General features: G+C 39.1%; 1 protein-coding gene across 1 annotated transcript in view; it reads left to right on the top strand.

Annotated features, from left to right (window-relative positions):
• Positions 1-2,824: 2,824 nt before the first annotated feature.
• The window catches only part of OTOG (otogelin), a gene marked incomplete at its 5' end in the record, with an annotated part of 99,221 nt that continues 90,022 nt past the window's right edge, over positions 2,825-12,023 (top strand). The window contains 2 exons of the mRNA XM_084263128.1: positions 2,825-2,920; positions 6,782-6,872. Coding sequence (XP_084119254.1) covers positions 2,825-2,920; positions 6,782-6,872 — 187 coding nt within the window. The remainder of the gene's footprint in view (positions 2,921-6,781; positions 6,873-12,023) is intronic.

Raw genomic sequence — 12,023 nt, 5'->3', positions numbered from 1 at the left:
TGCCTCTTCCACTCACAGAATATTGTTGCTTACAAATGTAGCCTCTGACATGTCTGCTGTGAATAGCTGCAAAGGAATTAAGCTCAGCATACCTGAAAAGAAACCTGTTTCAGACTAATCTCTCTTAGGCAATTTTGCCTTCACCCACTTTCCCTAATGTAGTAGTACATGATACTAGAGAGTTCTCTAATCAAGGCTGGAAGCAAGTGGAAGTAACTTGCGAACTTATGTCCTTTAGTCTCCCTGCAGAATCATCTTTACCCACATATCTCTGGAGAGAACAGGGTTTACTTAAGCACAGGTCGCTTACCTGCTCCTCCTTCCAACAGTGTGGAAACTTCCATGAATACATATAAAGGCATGATAAAAAATCCATACCGTCAAGTACAAACTGGAATCTCTTCAATTATTTCCGTGTGATAACCCTCATAAGCTACAGCAGCTCCTTTAGGAATTGCTCTTACTCTTTTCAGAAGATGGCTTTGCTGTATTGGAACATTTTGATGGCATACACACTATCCCATTTCCTATATGAGGTGGCAGGAATAAGAGAGGAAATTTTAAGCCTGTGTACAAACACAGAAACTGTTTTCATAAAACTAATTTATCCTGGAAGTGCAGCTACTAGTACAGAAATCATTTGTCTTCCACCTAAGATAAGGTCCAGCACCTCAAAATATTGAAAAGCTATTCTATCTAAGCATTAGACACACAACTACAGAATTTCTTTACCGTAATATACAAAACTGTCTTATATTTGAAGAGAGAAGTAAGGAGACATGAAATTTAAAGGGGACATAAAATACCATGTATGTTTTCTTTAAATTTATGTACAGGTTATAACAGTAATTGATATCTATCAATCACTTCTAGAATACTATTCTATCACAAGCTGAAAGTTATGTACATTTCAAAGTTATGTACATTTTTATAATATTGATATTTTTTCCCAAAGTCAGAAACTCCTCCATGTAGTAAAATATTGTGGAATTAATTTCCTTTGATGACGTGAAAATTGCTCTCTGAATCATCAGGCAACAGACACACCACAGACAGGATAACAAATTGGCAGGCTGTTAGTCTGCTCTTTTACATGAATTCCTGTGCTTTATTGTGCATAAATATAAAGAAAAGAAACCCACAAAACTACTCCAAGCTCCAAAACTGAGAGTTTGACAATCAGAAAATTTATGAGATGGTTCTGAAGCATCCATTACTTAAAGTATATTATATAAAAAGATGGTACAATTAGGGATGTTTGTTAATTTTGGATAATTAACCCTTCATAGCAGGAAATAAAATTGCACCTAAATTACCTTTAAACTAGTTTTGGCTATTGTTTGCTACTTGTGCCATTAAGGGAAAATTAATAAAGTGGGCAGCTCATTTAGTTGGCAAAGCAATACATTAAAATGTGTGTTGTGTAAACTGATTCCTGTTGCTTTTGATCTACTTTTTCTAGTTCCATTAATGGAATCTGGATCAGAGAAGGCACACCAAAGCCAAGTTTGTGGTGCATTCAGAGTAGATGGGCTTTGCTACAGGCTGAGACTAACATGTAATTCAAAAAATATCTCTGGTGTTATTGGGAAAAGACTGTGCTGACGTGAAATAATAACTTTTCTGTCTCTTTTTTCTCATGCACATTCTCTCTCCAACGTTTACAGGAGAGAACAGAATTCTTAGTGAAAACACCACTAGTTTTCTGTCATTTCATTAGAAATGAAACACTTGTTGCCGCAAGAAACACAATCCACAGGGAGAAATTACAAAGGTAGAAAAGAGATCTTTTTAATGACTTACTGTTAACAGACTTCCAAAAGCAGTCAGAAAAGGTCCTTTTCATCTGAGACAGTTTCTCACCTGGTATGGGCAGCTTCTAAAGCTTCTGTTATAAGATACACAAACCTGAACAATGACAGGGAGAGGGGCAGCAGCAGCAGATGGGGAAGGGAAAAGAATAGAAAAAAAAATTGACAGCAATAGGAAGAGAAAAGGGGAAGGAGAAAAAAAAAAGAAAGGTAAACCAGCAGGTTTTATCACAGCCCCCCCCCCCCCCCCCCCAAACAACAATATGAAAAAGGGCACACGACTCCAAATTCTAGTGTGAATTTACATTTTAAAAAGCTATCAGAAGCTATGCAAACAACCCATACACATTAGCTAAATGCCGCATTCCCTGCAATGACTCCAATTCTGACACCTGTTTCAGTGGATCGGAGCCAACACTTCATGTTAAGCACAGACAACTTTTGCTGCCTCACAGCACAAGCCGGCAGCTCTCTGCAAGCTGGCGATTCAATGATTTTGAGCTTTGGTTCCAGCTTTTCGAGGCTTCGCTGGCATTTTTCAGTCGTGCGACATTCCCTGGGAGCAAAGGCAAAGCCCCAGGTTTGTTTGCCTTCGACCCGGGGTGCAGCTTTACACCGCACCCCTCCGCGAGAGCTTCAGCTCCTGCTGCCAGGCGGTGACATTAACCGTTTCCCAAACCCCAGAAAGGCGAGAAGTGGAAATAAACGTGTGGAGCGGGCGAGATCAGTGCCGGCACAGGGAGATCAAGGAGAAGCGGGAGTGGGGCCCGAGCTACCGAGTTGTAGGGGCGGTGCCTGGCCTGGGGCCGAGAGTCCCGCTGTAGGACGAGGGTTGATGTCTGGGGTGGGTGCTCGGGGAAGGGACAGGGGCGGAGGGCGGGCGGGAGGGATGCTGATAAACCTCCTTCCCTTCCGCCCCGCCCGAAAGGGCGGGATGAGCCTAGCGTGCATGTAACGGCCGGCGCTGGGGGTCCTATCTCCGTGGGAAAGCAGCTGCTGCCTGTCTAGCCGGCATGGAAGCCCGGCTCCTCCTCGGGGCGCTGCTGTGCGCCTGGCTGCCGCCGGGTGAGCCTCTCACCGGGCAGAGCTCGGGGATGGGACGGGAGAGAGTATAGGGTAGTCCCAGCCGTCACTAACCTGGTGGTTTTGCCTTCCAGCTCTGTCTCCGTGGGGCGCCCGGGCCCAGGTCCCCGTCGGTGGGGATGTCCCTCTCCCCAGGTAAGAGCTGGCCGCGGCACAGCGCGGCTCCTTGCCGCCGCGATACGCGGCCGGCTGGGCGGCAGTCCTGAGGCGGGCTGGGCGGGGTAAGATGCCCGCCCCGAGCAAACCCTGCCTTATTCTCTTGCTCTCAGCCGAAGCAGCGCCGTGGGACCTCGGAGAGGGGGCGACCTCGCTGCGGCGATGGAGGTAGGGAACGCGGGCCGGCCGCTTTGAGGGGCGGCGAGCGGGTGCAGTAGGGGCAGGTGCTCGGGAGAGAGCTGCGGCGTCTCGGGGAGACGAAGCCGCCGCGTCGTGCGGCTTTTCTCTGAGCACACCCCTGCCCCTGAGGGAGAGCAGCCCCTCTCGGTCGTTCGGCTGCCTCGAATTGCGGTGTGACCTGGGCTTAAAAGCTGACGCGATGCCATCCTTCACGACATAACATGGTGTCTGGCTTTCCCACGCTGCGTTGTCGCCTGGCGAGACCCTGGTGAGGGGTGGTTGGCGGCGCTGGTCTGGGGAACGGGAGTTCTGGTGGTCTTATCTGTACGCTACAGTGATGCCACCAGTACCTCTGATGGCTGTTTTACCCATTGTGATTATTAAGGACTGCTTCTTCAAGCAGCGTTGAACGTGTGTTTTGTCCCAGCTGTAAGGGACGTCAGTTGCGAATGAAGGAAAACTTGGGGTTTACACTGTAAGGAGGGGAGACAGTAGCTAGAGCTTCAACTGGTTCAGGAAAGGTATACGTACTATGAAGTGTCTTTGTTCCAAGGAAAGCTGAGGCCTGGTCTGGTTCATCCAGCAAGAATCGCTTTGTGGGGGACTTTTCAGTGCTCAGTAAATGAGGAGGCAGGATCACATCGCTACAGCTCAGTACAGGTTTTTGGATGGGGCTTGTCTTGGCAAAGGGACTTAATTTATGATGTGTTGCTGAAATGTAACTGGCGTGTATTGTTCTCGCTCCTCTGTTTGAGGGTGGGAAAAGGAAATGTTGCTTTGTAGCCCTTGTTCGTGGCATTGCAGAGGAGTCCCCTTTCTGCTTTCTCCCTGCTCTTCCTGGGAGAAGCTCAGCAGAGAGTAAAATGTGTCACATAACTGCAAACAGGTAACAAAACCAACCACCAATAAGAGTGAATACATGTGGATTGAGGTTCCCCCCCAAGAATTAAAGATATAGTAATAGACTCTTTGTTTCTACTTAAGTAGAAACTTCAGTAAGAAATAGGCTTAGGAGAATGGAAAAAGAATAAGTTAATTGTGAAATTAAAAAGGGTAAAAACCTGAAGAGTAGTTGTTCTAGTTATTGGACCTGTCAAAAGTAACAATAATTCATTTTTTGTGTGTGTTACTGCTTTTGATAAATTCTCTGAAGTGGAAGAGGTAAAACAAAGCTAAGTGATGGTGGTTAAAACCTCAGCAGAGTTTTATGTCCTTGAAGACTTATTTAATGATGTAGTCTCCAAGATCAATTTTCAGTCAAAAGTCTAAGTAGGTACACCTGTTATTTGAAAAACACCTAGCAGAGTTGTGCATGGGACCAAGAAACTTGAATGACAAAACTCTAGGCCATGAAAATTAAATGCAATAAATCTAACCAAGTCCTTAAGTAAAATTATGTAGACATAGTTGATGATGTTTATAATGCTCATTTGGAAATATTTTGTTCAGTTATTTGTATGCATCATGCATCGTTGCTATGTTAACAGATAGGGTATTTGTCACTGAATTTCCCATAATGAAAACTGTATAATGAATGTGTCATTAAAATATTTTTAAAGTCTATAGCTGCTGCTCTTCATGAAGTGAAGAAATAACATGGCTGCAGCGTTTGTATTACTTTATTAAATAAACTAGGTAAATAGATTATCTGTTAATAAAGAAAAAACATTATCAGAAGCCATTGGCTTCTGAGGATTAAAAAGTTCATGTTAAATGGAGAAAGATATTCCTCAGTCTAGGTCAAAGCAGTTCTAGAGTGAAGATAGGAGGTTATAGAGAAGGTAACGTGGTTTTAACAAAGGCATGCTAACTAGGAGGTATACTTCTACCTGATATAAGCATGGTCATGCAACTGCATAGTGCCAAAATATAGAGGAACTTGTGTAATTTGGACAAGCAGGTCTGCTCTTCTATTTTGTCATGTAGGTGATATAGGCTGAATTGCCTTTTGAGGTTTTATGTATTGCTGGTGTTTGGTTTTTTTTTTTTAAAGGAAATGTAAGTATTTAGGTTTTGAAGAACTCTTTAAGGCACCTAAAACTGCTTCTGTGCAATAGTATGTTTTGCAGGACTGGCTGCTTCGTGTCCACTAAAACCACAAGCTAATATTATTTTCTTATAACATGTTTTCTACAAGAGCTGTTATGGAAATTACTTTGAGTAATACGTAAATTGTCCTGGATGCTATTTCCTCTCAAAGAAAAAAATGTGGAGAATATTAAACAAGTTGTACATGCTCAGGTGCTTTCCAGTTTCTTTCTGTCATTGAAACTCTCCCTTTAAGATGGGGAGCCTGTATTCATCAGTTTCCTCGAACCTGGTCATTCAAAGCTGCATCTTTTCAAAATACTGTTTATGGCACCTTTTTAAATAAACAAGTCTGTACCATAAATTTTTAAGTAAAGTGCTAAAATTTTGCACTTGCCATAAAATTGTATAGAACTACATTGTAACACATCTAAACTATGCACCATCCTTGGGTGAAATGATGCAAAATGCTGTCCCTCTGATATACCTGGAAGCTATTGGGTGATTAGTAACTATGATAATAGTTTTAAGCTATTATCAATTAACCTGTGCATTCTAATCCCTCATCCCCATCTTTCCTGCCAAGCATAATTTGAGTATGGAAGGAGTAGAGGGAGAATGATGTCAAAATAGGATAAACAGATCAAAATGGCAAGAATGAGAGGGGAGTCAATGCTATTATGACATATCCATTTATAAAAATTGTTACAAAGTCTAATAGACTAGAAACACTCTTACTCCAAAGGGCAATTTATTGGAGGGAAAAGAAAGCTTCATTCACTACAATATTGAGAATTGATACAAGAAAACTCAAGATACCTTGTTTCTGTTAAAGGCAGAAGTGCTTATTAAGAAAGGAAACCTAAAAAAAATAAAGCTGTAGTCTGTCATAAAATATTTTTGAATCTTAGAAAAATGTGATAAGATTACGAAGATTTTAGGAAATGTTTTCAAAACTAACCTGGGTTTGAATTTATATGCTATGATTAAAAAAAACTAAGCTGAACTGTTAAAAAGCAAATGTTGATTTCACTGGGTTTTGAATCAGATTCTTGGAGAACAATGTGAATTTAGGACACTGGAAGACATTGTTAGTTATTATGAGGGTGTTTATTGATTTCTGCATGCATATACATTATTTTAAATAACTACTTGATAAAAATTTCAAATGGAGCAGAAGGTAGTGAGAATTATGTGAAATACATGTCATGGTATAGGGGCTGTAATTAAAAGGAGAATGGAGAAGGGCACAGAGGCTGGTGTTTGGATATACAGTTTTAGGCATTTTGGCTTAACTGTCTTAAAATCTGCATTCTGTTATCAGCTATAATTTATTTTGCTCTTCTGTTTGACTCTTGAGTAGAGAGATTATACTTTTTACTTTACAATGGTGTTTTTTGATTACTTTTTAGTAAGACAATATGAAGCAGTGAGCTTACTAAAATGGTAAATTAACTGATAGAGTGAAGAGATTTTTCAAGTGTCTTGGTTATAACAGCTGATTTCTTTGTCTTTTCTGAAAGGAGTCTGTAGTGGCAGCTTATAATGCTTCATCTACTACAATATCCCTATCTCGGAACAGAAGACTTCACAGTATGAAATGTGGACCATCTAGTAAGTTATTTATGGTTTTATATGAAATATCTTCAATTGTCTGGTATGTTCTGTTTAAAAACCTAAAATAACTAATGCAGACCTTAAGGGTAAGGGAGCTCTACCTTGAGTCATCTCAAAGGAGTCTGACCTAGCTTTAAGCTTACACCTGGTTCTAGTTGGATCATTTGAAAGAATGTCTCTGCAGTTTTTCTACCAATGGACTTCCAGCAGGACAATCTACGCCTATAGTGCTATACCTAAAAGTGTGGATTGCTGTCTAGATGCCATTAAATTACTTGTCCTGTATCTCTTCTGTGCACAGACATTTTTGGTATTACTTTTTTTCTGAGATGATATATGGATGCTTTTTCTGCATGTAATTTGCAGATTAGGAGGATGAGGTGCTCTTAGCCACCAGCTTGCAGGGGTGAGTGTTTACTTGAGGATTTTGCGTCTTGGTTTCTTTGGTCCATCTTATTTTCAGCAGTGGACAGGCTTAAATCTCTTTGCTCAATGGTAAAGATCTTCTGTGTTAGCTTTTCTATAGAGCCTGCATGATGCTTGTCTTGTACAAAGAATAAACACGAGGAAAAGTAATTCAGAGTAATTTTGGTTAATGATGTGAAACCTCTAGTTTCTCTTCAGTCAGCCATGTATTGGATGTGGGACCTATCTAATAGTGAATAGTCTGGGTTTGTATCCCCATGGTTTTATAGCACCCAAAATGCAGGACTGATGTGTGGCATAGATGCCAACAGCTGTGGTTAGGGTTGTCATCTCCAATTTCATTTACAGATATAACAGACTATACCTGTAAAACTCCCTCTGCTTTTGTGGGCTGTGCAAGATTATTGACAAAATAGTAGTTCTTACCTCTATTGGAAAACCCCCAACACCAAAGAACACTTATTTGTTGCCATAATAAGTGTTTGGTTCCCTGGGTTTATTTTTTGCCAAATGAAAATTCCTTTCATGGAACTAGTGGATTTTGTGTTCTACTTCAGGGCAACCAGCTAAAATGACTTAAGATGTATTGTGCTACTTGCACATACACCCTTTTTGTGAATTATGTTGAAGTTAATTGCTGCTTAAACAAGCCTAATAAGAAAAGGAAGAATGAATCTGGAAGGAGACAGAATGAAATGGGTAATAACTAACTTATACTAATTCATCATATGCCTAAGCTTTTATAGAGGATGTAGTTATGATGGAAATAATTAGGTTTCATTGCCCTCTCTATAAATAATAGGATAAACTCCCTGTTTTTTCTAATACATATTTATATGGGACAAAAGTATTTCACAATGATTTTCCATTTCTGCTGTACTTGCTTTGGTGAGGCAATGTTTTTGTAGACATGCTTTAAAAAAAAAGTGATGATTGCTCATACTTGAAAGCAAAGAAAATCATGGTTATTAAACTCTTTAAAAAGCGTAATCCCAGTAAACTCTGTGTGGGAAATGGAATCCATTGATGACTGTGTGCAAAAGACACATTAAAACCAAAACAAAACAACAACCTGATCTGCTTTGTGTGAGAGGTGCAGGAACATGCTCTAAATGGTTAGAACAGTAGTTTTGTGTTGACCCTTCCTATTTGAAGAGAGGCAAGCTGCTATAGCTCATGGGTTTGGATTTTCACCAATCTGGGGATATATGAAATGGTAAAACTTTATTTATTTAGTAGGAACCAGCAAGGCAGGTTATCAGCTTCTTTAGTTTATTGATGTTTCTATGAAAATTATTCTATGACATCCTTAGAAAACTGTAATTATACCAGGCTTATAGTTCATTCTATTATGGTAAATTCTCGTTGTAATAAATTTTCTTCCTTCCCATAACTCTGTATATATGGATAAAGCAACATGCTTTACATGGAATTTTTGCATGGTGGGTGCATGATTTGTAGTGCAATAGATGTCTACCTTTGTGTTGTAGTAGTCAACTGAAAGAAGTTTAGAAAGCACTGTAATGTCTTAGATGTTGCAGAATAAAAAGTTGGCACTTACTTGTACTGCACAATAAGATAAATTCTTGTGTTAGGCTCTTATATCCAGAGAGTATGGGATTTGAGTTTTGAAAGGTTTGTTAGAGTAATTGACCATGGTTGACATGCAGTTTACATAGCTGTGGAACTTGTAACTTCTTTCCACAAAGCTTGTTTTTTCATGCAAAGTTAATAAACTAAAAACAAAAAAATTTCCAGAGCCAAAGTTATTTTGGGAAGTAAGTTCAGACTACTACTGGAAACTCTTAACAGGTTGAACACTTCAAATTATATTGTGTTGAAATGGTGCAGCAGGCATGTCTGTAATGTTTAAGGGCACTATTACTATAAAAGGTATTTGTTCATTACAGGATGTGTGCTGATGCACCAGTGGAGAAAGTCAGCAGCAAAGTCAAAGGCTCTTAGTATTGAAGGATCAAAACTTCATCCTACTCATTCACCTCAGTCTCTTGAAAAGGAAAATTTTACATCCTTGTGTAATGAGATCTTTGTCCTCATTTCAAGGCAGTGTATTGCACGCTTTGAAACCTGTATGTCACAGAAAACTTTTGCTATTACAGGTGGATGCTTTCAAAGACTATGAAATTGAAGTATAAGTGCTAATACAACATATGTTTCTTGCATTATAAAGATAATATTTTAATCCAGAAGTTTGTTTTTATAATGCAAGACATACGTTATATTAGTTTTGCCATAGTCAAAAAGATACCTGAGAGAGAAAGTATGGAATGGAAATCATGCAGGGTTATAAAATATTGTATTTTTAGAATTTTGACAGCAGAAGTTTAAATATTCCGTTTTAAGCCCACCTTTTATGCATGGATTTAGATCCTAGATGCTGTTTCTTGCAATTTTTTATTCCTAACTGCTTTGGTTTTACTCTTCAGAATAAAATTTGCTGATTTTTAAAGAATTGATTTTTTTAGTAGCTTGATAACCTTCAGGCAGACTCTTCTTCTACATTTGCATAAAGCTTTTCAAATGTGTATAATCTTTTAAAGAATCCTGAAAACTATGAAGTCTATTTCTGCAAATGGCACTCTTGATCTCCCAAACTGTTTGGGCCAAAGTTGGTCAATAGGCAGAATCATAAGAACTGAGAAAATGGGCTGGACGTTGTACCTACCTGACTTCAGTAAAGCTTGATGACTTTCACATCTCTAAATCAATCCTACATACTTCAACTTTTCTGTCCAAGTGAATCTAATAAAAATATTATGAAAGGAAACCTGTCTTCAGTGTTTTGCAGTAAACAATTTTTTTCATGGGATGTCTTAAACATTAATGAAATACAGAATTTGAACACTAGGAAGTGATTTATATTTTACAGAAAAATACCCATGGGGTGGCCCACACCAGTCACAAATCTCCAAGAATTAATAGTGCATTGATGATAAAGGTGTATTACAGTGGGGTAAAAATTCAGTAGGAGCATCTGGATTCAGATGATAGCCAAACAAAAATCAAGGTTTTCCAAGCTCATGTGCATGGTAATTTGAGCAGTCATGAGAACTCATGTTCTTCAATGTGTTGGCTTGCTTTTACTTTTCAGAAAAAACTTTAATTTAGATGTCTCTGACTTGGTATCTTAAATATTGTGTGGGACACAGATGTGCTTTCTTTGCAGTTATCTCTTTGTGCTCAAAGAGAAGAGCGATTCTTCAGTGAGACTGTATCTCACTTGATGCTGAATCCCTTCAGTATGATATATACTACCTTCAGCTATACTTCCTTTATTCTGAATAAACATGTTAGAAGATAGAACAAATAATGTTTGAGCAAACCGGTACATATAGCTGATTTGCAACTGAAAGAAATTTGAGATGCTAAGTACCTATCAGAAAAGTAGTAATGTAAGAAAGCACAATAAACTAAGCTGGTACAATATCATAGATAAAATCCCCACCAAATATATAAATATTTAAAAATAAATGCTTACTTTGAAGATACCTTTAAACAATTATATATGAAATTAGCAGAACTTGTGCTTGGAGCCTAGGTGAAGAACATTTGAAAAGCCAACCAAAGTTGGGTGGGATTGTACTGTATTTCAAAATGGATTTTGGAGCTTCCTTTTGTCAGGTCTATGTTCTTTTTGGAGAGCAACAGCAGTAGTCACCTTGGTAAAACTTGGACACTGGTCTCAAACACTAGTAATGAAATGCAAACAGGTTAGATTGTAGTCTCACTTTTTCAAAGGCTGTGATAGATAATGGATATGAGCTTCTGCTACTGCTTATGGGCTACCAGATCTGGCCTGAAGGTTCCCTCTGCCTGACATTGAAGAAATCAGTGGGATGAACTAAATGGACGTCCAGGAGCCCAAGGGACTAAAATAACCCTACCCACATATTGAGTGAGATTGCAGCCTATTCAGTAGTTACCAGGTGGTTAGAGTATTTAAGCAGTGAGAGGAGCAGGGAAGTCATTAAACTTGTGTTAAAGATCATCTCAAGTCTTCACCCTGTTCAATAAAGAAGCAATTTGAGACAAGTTGCTTCATGGCAACAATAGTCATATTATCAGTGACTTGTAGGTTTTAATGGCATCCCTGGTTAGAAATTCTGTTATTACTTATGCGAGTCGAATCATGTTACTTAGGCCTGCTACTTTCTGCTAGGAAAGTCTTACCAGTTTTCAATTTCAGATTCCAAACCAATGCATTCAACTGGCATAATGTCAAAGGGAAAAAAGAGGAGCTAAGGACTTTGTAATAGAGGTCATTTTCAGGTGAAAAAGGACACAATATTCTTCTATAGCCTTTTCTAATTTTAACATTAGTGTAGTCTCCCTGTTTAGTCTCTCTGTAGCATTTCCTAGGAGAGAGATGATAAACTTGTGATATGATATGATTATATGGGTCAGCTTATTGAGGGTGCTCATCTTCCTTTAATGACAATGATCAGAATAAACCATTTGTTATAGGATGTTTATTCCAGATCCCTGAGGAATTATTTTTGTGTTAATTGAGCAGAATTGGACAATTAAAAGAGGCCACATTGTTTGCAGTAGTGAGATCACTAAATATGGTCTGAATCACCATTATTCCTCGCATTACCTCCTTAAGGATAACTGATCTTTGCATACAGAGCTCTTCTGCACAGTGTAAGGAAAGGTAGTACAGTGATACAAGCCAATACAAGAGCTATGTTTGCTATGTTG

The sequence above is a fragment of the Gallinula chloropus genome (assembly GCF_964237585.1).
Source record: "Gallinula chloropus genome assembly, chromosome: 4".
Lineage (NCBI taxonomy): Eukaryota > Metazoa > Chordata > Aves > Gruiformes > Rallidae > Gallinula > Gallinula chloropus.
This window is presented reverse-complemented; position numbering and strand designations above follow the sequence as displayed.